The sequence below is a fragment of the Coffea arabica genome, chromosome 6c (assembly GCF_036785885.1).
Source record: "Coffea arabica cultivar ET-39 chromosome 6c, Coffea Arabica ET-39 HiFi, whole genome shotgun sequence".
Taxonomy (NCBI): Eukaryota; Viridiplantae; Streptophyta; class Magnoliopsida; order Gentianales; family Rubiaceae; genus Coffea; species Coffea arabica.
In genome coordinates, this window is record NC_092320.1 from 9,441,975 (window position 1) to 9,460,808 (window position 18,834).

At 33.5% G+C, this 18,834-nt stretch overlaps 1 protein-coding gene across 1 annotated transcript; it reads left to right on the forward strand.

The window, feature by feature from the left end:
* The first annotated feature begins 1,626 nt into the window (after nucleotides 1-1,626).
* Nucleotides 1,627-3,250, forward strand: LOC113691316 (pentatricopeptide repeat-containing protein At1g77170, mitochondrial). The gene has a single exon (XM_027209418.2). It carries the CDS (start codon nucleotides 1,742-1,744, stop codon nucleotides 3,161-3,163), a length of 1,422 nt encoding a protein of 473 aa, XP_027065219.2. The 5' UTR covers nucleotides 1,627-1,741; the 3' UTR covers nucleotides 3,164-3,250.
* Nucleotides 3,251-18,834: the final 15,584 nt, after the last annotated feature.

Below are 18,834 nucleotides of genomic sequence, written 5' to 3' on the forward strand. Positions count from 1 at the left end.
CCCAAAAAACTCAGGTTCCAAACAGGCCCTACTACATTTTTATGAAACATCACCATGCCAAAGAACCAAAAACTTGTTCGCAAAACCGAAGAGTACACTCAATAATATATACTTCCTCCATCCCACTTTGATATTCCTGTTTTTTTTTCACACAATTTAAGAAAAATTAGTTAATTTTGTTGAAAAAGTAAATTTAGATTGCTATTTTTCTAAAATACCCTCACATTAAATAGAGTACAATTTTATAGGAACTTGAATTGATGGTAAAAAAAGAATCAACTCTCATTAAATGGGGTAGGTTTATAGTAACAACAACTTACATTAAATAAGGGTATTTTAGGAAAATTAAAATATAACTACATTCTTCAATTGGAAAGTGGACTACAATTTGGGACAGACGAAAAAGGAAAACAGGACTATCAAAGTGGGACGGAGGGAGTATACATATATTTTTGTCAATTATCACTTTTTTTATAGTATCCTAAACTATTCTAATTTAAGAAGGAGACCCAACCGAATCTAGGGGATCGATGGAGATTGAACTACCATCAAACCAGACGAGTGTACTATACACACATCTAAATTTTTTAAGAGGCCACTTAACGTGACAATTGGTGGAAAACAAGGTCACCAAGTCTTAAATAACTTAGTAGTGGCCACCAATCCAAAGGTTGGTGATTTAATAACATGTTGGTTGGCGTTATATTTAGTCATCGACAGATACAAAAATAGTACACCACAGTACCACAGGATGTTATGTTGGTAGTAGTTGGTACATTCGTATGGTAGCAATCAAGCATTTGAAACTAATGGAGATAAGAGTTACATACTTGTACAACTGCTTTGAAAACCTCACTTATATACAAATAAGTGAACTCCACACCGAAATATAACTGTGAAATGAATGGGTGGTTGGTGAGCTTAGCTCAACTCGGATAGTATAAATTCGAATTTAGCTCATTCATTTAATTAAATGAATTGAATTTAAACATTAAATTAGACGTCTCAATGAGTCGAGTTAGAATAGTTCATTTAAGTTCGTCTACGTTTGTTTTGTATATTTATTTGAGCTCATGTAACTAATTTTTCTTAATAATTATGCAAATTTACCTTGTCTTGATTGTTTAGAATTTTGTTTTATTTAAATATTTTTGAGAATTTTCTTATATTCTTTGAAATATTTCTCATTTAATAGCAAATTAAATTGGTTGTATTTTTTGAATTGTAAAATTGTATAAGATATTTAAACACATTTAAGTTTTTTTTAGTTCAAGGTCGGCTCATTTATGTCATATAAGTCAAGTTCGAGTTTGGAATTGAATTGAGGATAATTTGAATGAGCTGATTAGCTAAAGTCAAACACAAATTTTGACTCATTATATAAATGAGTTGAACCGAACACAAAAATTTAATGAGTCGAGTTTGAATGCTATAATATTGACTTAACTCATCTCGTTCTCGTTTAGTGCTCTACTTCCAAAATCATCAAATACTAACCAATAAATAAAGTCCAAAAACAAAATTCTGATTATTCCTTTTCATTTTCTCCCATCGAAATATGAAAATTTAAAAATGCCAAAATAGGCCACTATTTGCTAGTACAGGGAAAAAAATCAAAAAATCAAAAAACCAAAATTCCTCGGTAAGCTATAAAAACCGAAACAAACAGCGCCTTTTCTCGATCAATCTGCGGCATGAACCACCACCACCACTACCACTACCACGGCGGGACTGCGGCCACATGACATTCCTCCCTTACGTCCCCCGCACGTTGGTCGGCACTCTAATCCCCAAGTACCTAGTAATAATTAGCCGTACAATTTCTGCTCAAGCCGCAGTTAGCAATGCTAACTTCAATCCCATCCCACGACCGCCAAACCAGCCCACTGAAGATTATGCAAAAACCATAGCAACCCAAATCTCAAAGTGCACTAATTTGAAACAGCTTAACCAAATCCACGCTCACATCACGCGCACCCACTTTTTAGCATTGTACCCAGTTTCATTTCATTATAACAATCTAATGAGATCGTATGCCAATCTAAATTCACCCGTAAAGGCTCACCATTTGTTTGTTGAAATGTCCCGAGCTGGTATTACAGTAGACACATTTACACTACCAATTGTACTAAAATCCGTGTCCCAATATTTTTATTCATCGATGTTAAGACAGGTTCACGGGATGGCAATTAAGTTGGGGCTAGAGAAAAATATGTATTGTGAGAGTGGGTTGATAAGTTTGTATTGTAAGGCGGGTGAGTTTCGAAACGCCCATAAATTGTTTGATGAAAATACCGACAGGAAGTTGGGTTCCTGGAATGCTTTGATTGCTGGCTTGTCACAAAGTGGGCGTGGGAAGGAAGCGATAAGGATGTTTATGCAATTGAAAGAATGTGGGTTTCAGCCTGATGATGTTACGATGGTTAGTGTAACTTCTGCTTGTGGAGGTTTAGGGGATGTGAATTTAGCACTTCAGTTGCATAAATGTGTGTTTCAAGCAAAAAGTTTGGAAAAGTTGGATTTGTTGATGATGAATTCACTTATTGATATGTATGGAAAGTGTGGTAGAATGGATTTGGCTAACAAGGTGTTTATGAAGATGGAAGAAAGAAATGTGTCATCCTGGACATCTATGATTGTCGGCTATGCAATGCATGGGCACGTCAGGGATGCACTAGAGTGCTTCCATGATATGAGAAATGCTGGAGTGAAGCCTAACCATGTAACATTTGTTGGAGTGTTGAGTGCATGTGTTCACGGTGGGAGGGTGCAGGAGGGAAAACATTATTTCAAGATGATGAAGAATGAGTATGGGATTGCTCCCATGTTGCAACATTATGGATGCATGGTGGATTTGCTAGGCCGGGGAGGTTTACTTGATGAAGCTAGGGTCATGGTGGAAGAGATGCAAATGAAACCTAATGTGGTCATTTGGGGTTGTTTGATGGGTGCCTCTGAGAAATATGGAGCTGTTGAGATGGGAGAGTGGGTAGCTAAGCACTTGCTTGAGTTGGAACCTTGGAATGATGGGGTATACGTGGTTTTATCCAATATCTATGCTAGTAATGATCTGTGGGAAGAGGTAGAAAGAATAAGAGGGATTATGAAGGAGAGAAAACTGGCTAAGATTCCAGCTTATAGCTTATCCACTAGCACTGGTTGAAATCCACTAGATTAGCATGCATTGGTTTTCTTTTAATTTATCCTTTTATCAGATGCAGTTTTAATTGGACTATTTGTGATTAACTGACTTTCACAAATCTGAACTCTTCTCGCCATGCTTCTGTTTACTTGCTATTTGTCCCGTGAGTTTTTCCTAGGAGATGTTAGATTTTGGATAAGGACAAAGGAGAGCAAGACAAAATAAAGTTGAAGCTCCTTGTATACGGGACATAAATATGAATTGCCAGCATTCATCCTCACACAGCTGGTTTCTTGATGCCATGAAGTTTCTGAGAAATCTTAGATGGACAGCATGCAGAAAGGTTATTTCTGGTCTTGCAGCTGGAAAACAATGCTAACATGTTCAGTTCTAGGTCTGACTTACTAGCATTTTGTTCCTCCTAGACTATGCGTGGGTAAACAGTGTTGGATCACATGATTTATTTTCTGCCTTTGCTTCTCTTCTATTCCAGTTGTTTCAAATGAGCATCATTAATACGCATGATTGATAACATTGGATGCAGATTGAAGCAGTTCAAGTTGTCAAGATGTTAACACTGTGAATGTACATTGATTGACTTAAAAATATTTCGTATTTATAATATCTTTGAACAGAGAATTTTCTCCACCTGGTAGAGAATGATATACCATGTTGTATAGGCATTGGAAATAAGTATAGCCCAGGTCAGGGATAAGTAAATTCCAAAAATGATTTCAAAGTAGATCATGGATGAAATTTGGAGTGATATGATATAGAGATCATCTCTTATCATTTCAGGTTTTATTTCTGATTGTTTGGTTGTGAGCAAGTGCTTAGTTTACCGAGTATTTATTATTTTGGTTTTGTCACAGTTACGCACTGAGCACCCTGCAACATTCACAAGTCTGCTGACGTTTTTCTGTTTCTTGGTCCTGCTGTGGTTGCCCCCTTTTTACATTAATCCTTGTCAAGGGAACTGTTAGAGCTTGTTTCAACTCTGATGTTGAAAGCGTATCAACTCCAAGGATATGAGCCTGGAGATGTATAGCTCATTATTGATTGGTTATACTGGCAATTAGATGGGCTATTATTTACTTGGCACCATGTTTTGGCATATCTAAGCATTTTATACTTGAGAACAAAGAATAGAGAAACTCATGTAAGAATGAAGACGAGTGATTTCTTAGGTGTACAAAAGTATGTTTGTGAAACACATGTTAACTATGGCTATGTCAAGTTAGTGTTCTTAATTAGTACCATCCATAAATGACCGGACAATGTAACTCATGTAAATATTACAAGATGTCAACTTGGTATATGAACACAGTTGAAAGTCTGAATTCTGTTCATCATGAGATGTTTGTAAATTACAATTCAAGTTGTTGGAGGTCCATTAATCATGTCAGATTTAGTATCTTTACTTCTTTGCTCATGTTTTTTCTATCTGCCTCTATTCGGCATTTATTCCCATCACTTGGTTTGCGAGGTTTCTTCCCTTTAGGGCCAATGATGTTCAAATTTATTTGGGGCACATCTGGGGAGATTTCCACTTTTCTATTTTTCCAGCTTGTTTAACATTTTTCTGGGAAATGAGTCTATGCACCGTTATTTCCTTGGCGTCTTGCATTACTTCCTATTATGGTTAAGAAGCTAAAAGGCTTCTTTGTCTTGACCAAATTGTTAAAGCTTATTAACTAGAAAACTGCCCTTCTATGTCAATGAATATGACTGTAAGGTTCTAGTCTATCGCATTTTTTTTTTCATGGCATGTATTTCTGCAGATGTAAAGTGAAATAGTGAAGACATGATCCAGCTGACCTTGGCTGGTTTTTTGTGAAGTTAAAATTCAACTTTGGCTTGTCTATATGCTGCACTTGAAGTATCACGGCAGCTATATTTTCTGGACATGGAATATGATTCTTGATGATCAGCTTAAAATAATGTTGGGTTCCATTTGCTATGGCATGAATCTTTTGGTTCAGAGCGAGAGGCAAATAAGCAGTCATAATCACTGCATTTGGCAAGTAGCAGGTCAAATAGATTCTGTCTTCTGGAGATAGCCATTTGATAATATTAGATTTTGATAATAATTGAATAGCTCAGTTGCCATTTCACTGATATCTGGAATTCCTCATGTATCATTTTGGTTCTGATTAATTTCACCCCTTCCAATGTTCTTAAATTCCTAGTATTCCTTAACAGAAAACAACTTAGATGAAAAGAGTTGTCTGATTCCAAGTTTGTATATTATTTTTTAATTGCTTCAAGTTTTGACTCTTGTAATGTGGTTTAGTTGTTGCTATTCAACTGTCCTTTAGTAATTAAAGTACTTCATTTGTTGTTATTACCCAAAACCCCTTCCCAATTCTGGAATTTTCTGTTTAGACTTGGTTGCAAAAGTGTATTTATTGATGTGCTGTGCTTTTGGATATGATGGGTTGATGTAAATGAAAATAAATCACAAAAAACTCCTGCAAATTTCTGTGAATGATGAGACTAGATGCTAAAAAACCTTTGAATATTGGATTTGCTGCAAGCAAGAGTAACGAGATTTATAGATGCTGTGGTTCCTCTGCCTCATTGATTTTGATCGTGTGTTACCTTTTACCTTCATTTTGTGGTCCCTTCGACCCCTAAACCTTTCTCATTTTGCATTTTGATGTGACTTTGATACCAGAAGTTCTGCTGTTAATGCATCCTTCACTGCAATTCTTGTTTCAAAAGTATTGGGTGCCTTAGAAACCAATCCACTTCAGAGAATTGTTTGACTGGTGAACAGGTCACAATCAGTGGGAGACACGTGAAAAGAGTTTTCTTGTAAAAGATCTACAAGGCACTGAAGAATGGTGAAGTCATGTTGGATGAAGTGCTTTATAGCACGGAAGAACCAAAGAGAACTTTGTCAAGACCAACATGAAGGACTAGAATCATGAAACCATATTTCAGAGTGCTGGTTGTGAAGCTCCGGATTTGATGGTTGTGAAGCATGGCAATTTCATGAGCACTAGGCATGAACTAGGAAGCCAGGTATGTTATGCAGAAATTTGCTTTAAAGTGAACAGTCCTTTGGTTGGTATTGGCGTACAGGCATGCTCTACTATTTCACTGGTCCAAGAAAAATAGAGAGGAACCTAGTGAAGTCATAATATTCAATGGGATCTTCAAAAAAAGTTCGTTGGTATTAAAACAGCACATTAACAGTTTGGTTGTTGGATCAAAATAATGCTCTTTACCTGCGTGGAACTTGACTAAAGTGCATAAAACAAGCGTAGCTGCATTCTTTGGGCTTATTAATGTACAGCGACTTTTCCCCCCAATTTGAAGGTTGGATATATAATACATCGTTTTCCATATAATGATGAAAATGCCCGTCTTGAGGAATTTGTAAACTGAGAAGATGATTAATGCAAGCCGACCCACTAATCTGTCCCTTTTCTAGCGTTCTTTTTAAGCAATTGATTGGATCAATCATTGAAACTGGAGGCTAAATGCAACTAACCTCTCAAAATTCAATATAGACCTCTCATCCCTTGAGTTTGTTAAAGAGTTAACTTGAAGGTAAACTAGTGGATTGGCCTACTAAGATGAGAAGGTCGGACAATAAATGAGGATGCAGCCGGATAATAGGGGCTGTGCAATATGTGGCATTTGCTATATGTTAGCCTTTCTTAATATTCCGTTTGGAAAGTCCGTGAGAACTTCCTCCACTGCTTCTTGAATTGTCTATGTCGTCACCCCAATTAGTTTTTTCAAGTTGTTTTTTTATCAGAGGTTGTCACAAGATTAACTGGTCTTTTAAATTTCTGTACTAGATCAGGTTACCGGTGACATGACTATTGTCTTGTATCATGTAATATTGCATTAATTGTTGTTCTTGCAACAGCAAAACAACCTGATAAAAATGGAATGATATATGAACAGGTGGGGAAAGCAAGAAGAATAGAGATCAAGGGCAACGAAAGATTTGACTCGGGTATGCTTTAAGCTGTTGTGATAAACTTGCTTTCTGCTTCAATCCAGCGGCTACATTGCAGTCAATTTATGGCTTACTGAGGTCCGCAAAGACAAGACGGCAAGCCTGTGCCACGCGGTGGTCTCGGAGAGAAGTAGCTGCGCATTTGAATTATTAGGCTAAGAACAAGGTTTTTTGTTTATAGAACAGTAAAATTAGTTGAGAGTCTTTTAAGAAACTTGTACCCCAGTGTCAAGTTGCTCAATGATTAGAAGGTGCATTAACTGAAAGTCTGCGGGCAAATTCAGGAGGACATAGACAAGGACATGAAAATCCCGTCCTTAAGTGTATGTCTTTCTTCGGACCACCAATAATTTAGGACTCAAATATCTAATCTATTATTATTTCGATCCCTCCGTCTAGAGAGTCAATGGGGAAACTTCTCTGTGGTGGGAAAAAAATGGCTCCTTGCCTTGATATTTTTTCCTCCCCCAAGACTTGGGATGGATGCAATAATCAGTTTGAGAATTTCGCAATTGCTCTTCTCTTCTCACGCCATTTCAAAATACTTTTATCATCTTGCACTTCCGTAGGATGACTGATTACCGTTCTTATGTGCCTTGGAAAGGTCGTAATCTAATGATCCGTTCTCCCTTGGGCAGCTTATTCAGATATCGGGTTAAAGAAGCGGTTGTTGAAGTTCCTGAAATCGGGTTAAAGAATCGGGTACATGCGTATGCGGGGCAAGCAAAGAGGAATCAAATGGTTTAGGATTAAATTACTAAAACGCATACGTTCCTCAACAAAACCAATGGCCAGCTGCTGAACACCAAATCCTCCACCTGAATTATTTAACAAGGAGTAAACATCATGGGGTAGCCCAAAACGACGTTTCTTCCTCTTTTCCATTTCTTTTGTGTTAAATAATTGTTTGCAGTTTGATTTAATTGGAGAAAGGGTCGTGTCAATGACAGACATAATCAATAAAATTAATAGTATGATAACAGTTATTAAGTCTACACTTTTCTAAATGACCGGAAAGCGAAATTAAGTAGACCCCGTGATAAAAGTCTTCGTTCCTTTTTTTTTTTTTTTTTTTTTTTTTCTTTTAACAATCTCGTTAAAACCAGAAGAACTACGCAACCAAGCTTTTCCAACCAAAACTTATCCCAAATAATATTTCGCTTGCATCATAAATACATTTTCCAACTCATCTTTTTATATTTCCAATCATCTTTTTATCTCACATACATCACATCATAAAAAGTGCTACAGTAATTATTCCAAATAATATTTCAAATAATATCCTATCCAAACAATTAGGATGGGAACTACAATGTGATCTATAATGGGAAATACAGGTGTCCCCGGAGGATGGGAACTATAATGTGATCCGACGAAATTTATCGAAAATGATGTACTTTCATTATGCGAGAGTTAAGTAAGTCTTTTTACACTCGTAGTATTTTCTTACATACCATACAAAACCATTAGGATTTTACTATTTCAGGCTCTCGAAAGTAGTATAACTTTTATGTATATATTCACAACTTTTTTTTTTTTTTTTGTGCGATATACCAAGAATGTCTTTATATTTATTTGAGTTTTTTCTTGAAGAAGAAGTCAATCAAGTCATTACTAATTTATTACTAATTTTTCTTTTCATATTTTTTGATCATCTTTTTATATTATATATCACATTAAAATTTTTTTTAAAAAAAAAAAAAAAAGACAGGAAATTGTTATCACAAATAATCTTCCATCCAAACACGCTCGTGTCGTGTAAACCGGAGTAAATATTAAATTGGGTCAATCATTAGAACATGAAGTGCAGTTTATACTCTTCAAGGACAAGACATGCCCCGATTCAGTAAGATAACAACACCTGGCGCCTAACAAAACACTGCCGTATTAATTTGTATCCGATGATAAATAGGTAAATGAAATGAAAAAGAACCGGGCGTTGTGATAAGCTTCAAATACCAGTTGTCTGACAGAAAAAGACTCCGAGATCCAAACAAATTTATATAATTCGTTTGTTTAAGCTTTTCTTCAACCATAAAGTTTATGAGCAATCGACGGTGGAGATCCATTTAAGAAGTTCTCGTGCTTCTTGTGGACGGTTTTTCCACCTTCCTTCTATCATATATATCATGCGGATAAGCACGAGAAGTAAAGCATTATTAGAGTATGGATGGATCTTACGAATTGCTTTTGCTTTAATGAAGAAGGCATGCAAGTCATATAATTAATGCTTGCCCTTTATGCCTCCTGAACTTCTCTTTGTTTAATCATTTTTGTTGGTTCACCTTTTCTCTTTGTGGGAACAAACGGGTAGACGAAGAGGAAAGCATGCAGCAGTACGTGAAGTTCTTGATCTTTTCTGTTCGCTTTGAAAGAATTAAAGCATATGAGTTAATTCTTTTGTGTGAAAGTCCTAATTAATGGTCGTTATTCCAGGGACAAGAGTCTTGCTTGCATCATATATCTGACCTAACACCAGTTTCAGATATTACAGAAAAAGCGACTTAAGTTTCCAAGTATTATTATTGTTTTTCGCACGAAATTAATTAATTAGCTAGTAGTAAAATTTGACTTTGCGAGGAGCATTATCGACTTAAACCTGTAGAATTGTTCATCGGCAATCGTTTATGAGGGAACTACTGACATCAACTCAAATCAGTCGCAAAGAAGATTGCCTTAGAATCTGATTAAAAGAGAATTTAAAAAAGAAATGACGTGAAACTAGAATAAACTCTTAAGTTGAGTTCGTAAATATTGTACACCAACAATATTAATTACAGAAAAAAAAAAAAGAGGAGAGAAAAAGAACATAATTAAGTAACACGTACGTAGCTTTGGATACTTTCCATGACGTTCATTCGTTGAGCAAACCACGAAATAAGGCCACCCATGACCCATTTATAAAGGCACTGTCATGACTGATGAGAAAGGCAAAAAAAAAAAAAAAAAAAAAAAAGGGCACAAGTTAAAGAGCAAAGAAAACAGATTGATTGATTAAAGTCACATGTGGATTTTCTTTTTCGGGAAAAGTTTATTCTTTTTTTTTTTTTTTGGAAGGAATGTATGGTAATTTAGACTTTAGCGTGGACAATAAATGGACCATACACATTAACATTAATTCGTTAATGCTGGTGCTAAAGTAAAATTTGATATCTTAGTGTTATTAATGGTCGCACGCAATTGTCTTAAATCCGTTGAATATTGATCTCAAAGTTATGCCCTTAAGGGCTCTGTTATCGTTTTACAGATACATATTATGCAGTAACCTTGATCAAGAATCAATGTAATGTATCTATGAGGAGGCAATGGCATAATTTGAGTCACATGTACCCTACCTTTGATGAAGATAAATTCCTTGGCAAACAATAATATAAATTTCACATACTTTGGCAAACACAAACACACAACAAAAAAAAAAAAAAAAAAATTCTTCTTGTTGCTCGCTTCATATGAGTAATAATTTTTTTTTTCTTGATATTACACGAGAGCCCGAAAGGGGAGCGTTTGCTTGCCCCTTGCATTCGAATCTTCTTTTTCTAACTTTTGTAGAGATTTTGAAGATTTGACCCTTACTTATATATAGAATCAATAAAGCAATTATGTTGATAATTTTAAGTATGGAACGTTTAAAATCTTCGTCTTGAGAGTTGAGCAACTCTCAAGAGTTACCGACTTTTGAGGTAAACACCTGAAATTCATAATTAGTAATTTAATTCTGATTTTTTTTGTTGAAAGTTGCTCTAATCTCAGGTATAATAACAAAACAAATCATGGTTCCCGGGGCAAACTTTGCTACAAGACTCGTAGATGTTTTACAAGTTCAAAAGTACCACGGATTTTATAAACGCGGTATCAAGCTAGAACATTCTCTGCAAGCTTGATTAATGATCAAGAAGGGGAGCGGTGGAGGATTTACTCGAGCATCTTTTTCACTAGACGTTTGTTAACCTAACCTTTTCGTGGGGACAGTCAATCATTCGCATCTGAGCCTTGGCTAAACGTTCAAGTTTGGTAGGCTCAAAGTAGATTGATTGAGTGCATGATCGTCTTTTCAAGTAAACAACAAGTAAAATCCATTGTCGAAGAGTGGATTAATAATTCTACTTACTCTTTCTCATGATTAATTGTACTTGCCCTTCTTAAGATTTTTTTTTCTTCTCTTTTGGTTCAGTCAGAAATTGGGGTTAACAAATAATTACTCTTTGAAATTGGTAATGACCCTTCCTCATGTTTTAGAAGACATATACTGTTACCTAATTTGTCAAGAATTGTCATTCATCACATTTATTAACTTGTGCTTTTGAAAGTTGCGTATAACATAATTGGATATTAGAGCAGAGTAGACGTGCAAATTACATCAACCTAATTAAAGGACCGTGTAAAGTGGAGGGTTTAAAGTGTGGCAAGTTCGAAATCATTAAAAGGAAATTAAATCATGGTAAATTCAGTCACAAGAAATCTAAAAACATAGGATCATCAAAACTTTACTTCTACCCAAATAAAAAACGAGTAAATTTTGTACACATTGTCATGATTGATTAAATGTTACGCATATACTGTCAGCGTTAGATAAATGATAACTATATAAAATTTGAATTTAAAATTCAATTTTTACATTCATATCATGAATCTAACAATCTATCTATATCTATATGTATTCAAGAAGGGATTTTTAGCAGAAACCCTCTCAATGGCTTCTAAACTTCTCATTCTTTTTTCTAAATTTTTGTATTTATTTTAATACATAAAAAGTAGTGGGTTATAACCCACCTTATCACCAATCAAATTTAAATTTAAAATATTCCCATTATCTCTTAACTCATCCTACAACTACTCCTACAAATCCTCTAATCATCATCCCATGTTTCCCCCTACATTTCTTCCCACATTTTCCACTCCAATTAAGAGTCCACTCCAACTATCTCTTAACTCATCCTACAAACACCCATACAAATCCTCTAATCATCGTCCCACGTTTCCCCCTATATTTCCTCTCACGTTTCCCACTTCAATTAAGAGTCCATTCCAACTATCTCTTAACTCATCCTACAATCATTCCTACAAATTCTCTAATCATCATTTTGTTAACACAGTTTGATAGTAGCTCGATTCATATTGTGGGATAAATTTGCTAATGATGATGATGAACGGTTATATCAGTCTGCTACAAAAAATATTATTTTACTAGCATGTGGTATTTGCGTACGAAATTTCAGAGGTAAATCAATTGTTTTTAGTTATATTCTATATATTTTGAATAGCTTTTGAGCGAACATAACCATACTATGCAGGATCATCATTGTGTACAATTGGATCTAGCAAATTGTATATTAATCACAATTTAAATTTTGCTCGATACCTGCGTAGTTGGTGAGTTCCTCAGTAACACTATATCAAACTATTAATATTGTTTCGTACTCTTATTGACATGTATTTCAAAAAAAATTGCAGGTTTGAAAATAATACATGTGTCCGCAAGTTAGTTACGTGGCTGAAATCAAGCAATTTCACAACACCACAAGCACTGTTGATAGCAAATTCAAAGAGAATATAGAAATCTGAATATACAATCATGTCTACGGTAAGCTTACTCTATTTTAATTAATTACTGAACAAATTTTTTCAATTTATAATCATAACTTATATCTTCTTTTATTCGTATTAGGTTAAATATTTTCGAAGACTTGCTACATTCAGAGCATTAACATAAAAAATATGTTCTAGGAGCTATGCAAAAATTGTGGACAACTATGTGAAGGTCATTTTTCAAAGACAGTGTATATGCAGTATAATGACGTGGTTGACACTATTATTAGGTAATTAATTTCATGTATATTTAACTTTTCGTACGTTCTTAATTATCAGGAAAATGGTGATAGGTTGTTCGGCCAACGAATTAATTCATGCAAAGATCGTGCATTTTCATTTGTAGTACGCACTCCACAAAATTCAACAAAGTTAATTAAATCACTAATTTTGACATTCGTACTAAAAGTGGATTAGTGTGAAGAGTGTTCGCACCTTCAAGTAAGATTATCAAATCGAATACTTAGTATTTGTAAGTATTTCATTTTAACAACATTCAATTACATTCATTTGTAGAAATATATCATTCCTTTTTTTAATATAAATTTTTATTTGTTTTCAGACATGCACGATTTATAGTTGATTGTAATACTTCTTATCTCAGAGAATTACAAAATAAGGTAGAATTTCTTGATATATGTTTATTTTTTATAATGCTATTTATAAACTATGTAAAAAAAACACTAATTTTGAATTTCGCACGTACTTAATTCTCAAGACAATGGTGATAAGTTATTCAACAAACGAATCCATTCATACAAAAATCGTGCATTTTTATTTGTAATACGCATTCCACAAAATTTAATAGGATTAATTAAATCACCAATTTTACCTTTCGTATTAAAAGTTGATTGGTGTGAAGAGTGTTCGCACCTTCATGCAAGATTATCAAATCGAATGCATAATATTTGTAAGTATTTTATTTTAACAACATTTAATTACATTCATTTTTATTCATATATCATTCACTTTCTAATATAAATTTCTATTATTTTTTCAGGATCTATCTTTCGAAAAAAGGTAATTTTTGAATAATATACACATTCTATCATATCTATATCTATATGTATTCAGGAAGGGATTTTTTGTAGAAACCCTCTCAATGACTTCTAAACTTCTCATTCTTTTTTCTAGATTTTTGTATTTATTTTAATACATAAAATGTAGTGAGTTATAACCCACCTTATCACTCATCAATATTCCCACTATCTCACTTCCACTATCCCATTATCTTAACTCATTCTACAACCACTCCTACAAATTCTCTATTCCCACTATTCCGCTATCTCACTCCCACTCTCTCTCATTTTCTTATTTATTTTTTATTCTCTATTCATTTTGTAAATGTATTGATTTTGTTTCTTTTATGAGCAGTAGTGGAAGATATTATGTGCAGAAACTTTAGCAGAACTCAACCTTCTTGCGGAGAATTGGAAGTATATTCTTGCCAACTTAATTTTCCAGGTCAGTCCCCTCTGCCTTTTAAGTATGTTTTGCTTTTGCTTTGCTTTCTACCACGAATGATATTGCATTGATTTTCTGATCATCCATTATTTCTGAAAATTTTTTACAAAATCTTATGAACGGTTGTTTGCTTATTGTTACACTGTGAAGTAAAGATAGTCAATAGTGGGATAAAATATAAACACAAAATTACAATCACATTTCTAACATAAGGTATTGCTTGCTTATATAATTGCGGATGGTATAGATTCATGATTGAGGGTTTTACTATTTCTAAAATAAATTGTATATTATAAAAATTTATTTGTTTGTATTACTGAAATTTTTTTAATTATTTTTTATTGCACATTTATCACATAAAAAAGGTGTTACGATAGTTATTTTCATAATTTTATTCCAAAAATGATCATGCATGAAATAATAAAATATTTTTGATAATAAAAAATAATAATAAATGGTTTATAATTAGAGAAAAAATAATTCAGATACTACTAATAACTAAGGCACTATACACCCATTATTAAAATTGGATTAATTTTTAATTTCGTCAGAAATTCTTTTGGCAAAATTGCATTCTAGCATTTCTTTTCTTTATCATTTTCACTCTGCATTGACTGCAATAATTTTCACTTCACTTTTAATGGGTGGGCTTTCAAAATTGGTAGAAAGAGAGTTTATTAGCATTCAAATAACGGTTTTGTGTTGCATTTTTTTGAGATGCTAAAGAAGGCATGAAACTTCTTGAAGGATGGTATCCTACTTTTCAGAGTTTGAATCACAATATTACCTTCATTTTTTGTATTTTTGTATTTTTGCATCCACTGGATTAGAAAAAACGCGTCCTTCTAAGCTTGGATAATGTTCAGCAGTGATGCTAAAGATCTAACGATATCTATATGAAAAAAAAAACCCAAGGGACATAATTATATATCATACCAGATATCAGGAAACTAACTGCATAAAAGAAATAATCCTGACTCATATTTCGGCGATCTACCTGACTCAAGACAGTGATTTTTTAAAAAAATATGGTTTCTCTTGGTATTTGAAAAATTCTGAATTCTAACTGAATTTAAACCAAAAGAATAAATTAAAAATTATAGAGGCTGCCAAATTAAAAGACAATATTGAATTGGATATTAAAAGATGGTTTAAACATAATAGGGACTACGAACCAAAATCTTTGAAAAACAATTCTATATCCAAAAAATAAAAATAAAAAATCTACAAGAACAAACTCATTTTCCAAAAAAAAAGAAAGAAAGAAAAGAAACCTATAAGAACATACGTCCTTTTCCAAATTTAATAATTTATCTACATTATGAATATATTATAAACTAATACATTCCTTTTTATTTAATATTAAAAATTGATTTTAAATATACAAGTGATAGCAGAGGGAATGAATTAGTTAGCGACATGTGAAAAAACCGAAAAGGACAAAAGCAATTAGAGGGATAATTTCGCACAAAATTCGTGGGTTAAAGTGCAATTTGAGGTATAGATGGGAGGCATTTTAGTGCATTTATTGATTTGTTTTCAATAAGTGGTGATTGGTTTTGCGGGGTTTGGGGGGTCTACATATACCAAAATATATTTATATAGGGATTACTTCATTAACTATGAGTGCTAATAATAATTCTATTGGCGCGCAATTTTCATTTGATTACAATACAATTGTATTAAATTCTATTGATACTACTTCTATATTAACTATTGTATTTTTTTGTTAACAATTCTCATACAATGTATCACTTACTACACATAAAATAAATACAAAAACTATTTATTTTTGATTTAATATATATATATTTTCTAGATCAAAGAAATGAAAATATTGCCTCTCTTCAAGTTCGACAGCTATCCGCATCACCAATATTTTTGCGTGATCATGGTAAAAATGCAGTTTTTTATATCGTCAAAGATCGTGCATTTTCATTTGTAGTACACACTCCACAAAATTCAACATAGTTAATTAAATCATTAATTTTGGCTTTCGTACTAAAAATAGATTGGTGTTAAGAGTGTTCGCACCTTCAAGAAAGATTATCAAATCGAATGCTTAGTATTTGTAAGTATTTCATTTTAACAACATTCAATTACATTCATTTGTAGAAATATATCATTCCCTTTTTTAGTATAAATTTTAATTTTTTTTTCAGGATCCATCTTTCGAAAAAAGACAGTTCTTGAATGATATACACATTCTATTATATTTCAAACTATTGTTAAACAGATATTACATTTAAATTTTGTTGGTTCAATTTTTTCACCTTTATTTGTTCACCATTTTATTTTTTTCAACAATATCAGCACCGTGCGTAGCACGGGTATTCACACTAGTTTCAAACTATTGCTAGACAGATATTATATTTTAATTGTGTTGGTACAATTTTTTAACCTTTTTTAATTCACCCTTTTATTTTCATTTTTTTCAATAATGTCAGCACCGTGCGTAGCACGGATATTTACACTAGTGATAGTGTACACACTGTCAATATATGTATTGTTATTGTATAAAAGATTAATCCATGAAAATCTACCACTAATTTACAACCATTCTTGCAGCCGCAGCAGCCTGCTAGGCTCATCTAATTTGTTTATGTTCATCACGGCTCCACCGTTGTTGGTGAGAAATTGGATGGCTGCTTTGCGAATTTGGCAGCCTATAAAGGTTGGTAGGAATGATTATAAGAGCCTACACGTGGCACTTGATTTCGGGCTCATCATTGAATTTCAAGGGTACACTATTTGTTTACCCTTTTGAGTAGTCGTATGATACTTAACCAACCACACAGTGAGCGGGAGGACCGCGCACAGCACCCTACGCCTGCCTATTAGCGTACCATTATTCTGGACGCGGGGCACGGACGGTTGCAGGTGCAACCGTTCCTGCCAATTGTAGTTATTATCAATTGACCGTAACTCTCTTTGTACATCGTGTAACTTTTTTTTCACAGGATATATTTTCACAACAGATAGTGGTGGGCCCCACACATGACGCGGAAATCGAGTTACATCTTGTTATCTCAGTCGCACAAATTTTTGAGGGGGAATCTGGACCGTTAACCGTGCAGGAACGGTTGCACCTGCAACCGTCCCTGCCCCATTTCCCATTATTCTCTTCTTCTTTCACGCAAGCCAAAGTTTATTACACGTAATTTGGCAGTAGAAAATTTAAAAAGAAAAAAGGGAAAAAAATTTTTGCATGAGCTTTAGAAAGAAATGCAAAAATAAGAAGATTTTCTATTTGCTAGTAGCTGTGTTTGGATATGTATTATTTACTGTACAAAAATTATTTATTTATATTACAAACATATTTTTCACCATATCTTTTTATCTTTTTAATCACTTTTTTATATTATACATATCAAATTTTCAGAGGTACATATCTTTATCTTTCATGTTAACATTTACTCTAGCTTACTAGTTATGGAATATTAGAAAAGAAAAAAAGTAAAAAAAATAATTAAAAAAAAAGTAAGCATCGGACATGGATAAATTGAAATTCTGACTGCAGTATAAATTTTATTTTCTTCGTGATTTCTATAAGATCTGGGCAGTCCGGCCATTTCCTTGCAGCATTCACATATTTTATAGCGGAGTGACAATCAATTGCCAAACTGTACGATTATGACGTTCAATTAATAGTCTGTCCAATCTGTGTGAGCGTGAACAAATTGTCGCTGAATTTGTGGCTAATTAATACTACCATTAGGGCTTTGTTTCCTGCTCTTTTTTTCTTAAGGTTTTGTACAAGGGATACCTTAGGGCAACTAGTTAGGAGAGATGCTCCTAGATTTTTAGAAAAAAATGTAATTAAACTGAAAATGTGTCTAAATGATAAAAAAAAAAAAGAAAAAAGAGCAAACATGAATATGTATATATCTGATTAGTAGAATGAGTGAATATGAGATCTAATAATAAAAATAGACCAAAAAAAAAAAAGATACCCATTGGAAAAATTTCTTTCCCTTCAAATACGTACGTTGCCATCTTCATCATTAAATAGACCGGTTACTAGGACCCGCATTGACCGGAAAGTGCTCGGGAATTAAGACTGAAGTTAAACGTTACCGTCCAAGACCTAAAAGTTCAACCATTTGCAAGGAAAGAGTGCCATCATTTACAGCCCTTTTTTACACGATACAACGACAAATTGACCTCGATGCTTTAAAGATAACTACTCCCACCATCCTATTTTAATGAATTTAAATTTTTTTTCATATAATTTTAAAATATTAATTTTATTAAAATAATAAAATTAATTTATTATATTTTTAAAATATTCTTACATTAAATAAATGAAATATGACTAATTAGCTTTACGTTAAATATATTAAGTTATGCTCAATAACAATTTATATTAAATTAGGATATTTTAAAGAAGTTACCAGATAACTAAGTGGATTATAATTGGGACAGATAAAAAGGGAAAACAATCCTATTAAAATAGAACTATGGAAATAAATGTTAAACCAAAGTTACACCAAAAGAATTTTTTTTGGGGGGGGGGGGGGGGGGGGAGGGCGGCTTCAAATCACTGGCTTAATTGTGCGAGTTTAATGCTCTGATTTTGTGTTATAGCAGCCTGCCTGTGATTCTAGAGAACATAACAGGCATGCATGCTTATCATTTCTAACGAATTTTTATTGCTTACAAACTC

Excerpts from the sequence above, each read along its gene's own strand:
- LOC113691316 (XM_027209418.2), top strand. The coding sequence starts at position 1,742 with ATGACATTCCTCCCTTACGTCCCCCGCACGTTGGTCGGCACTCTAATC.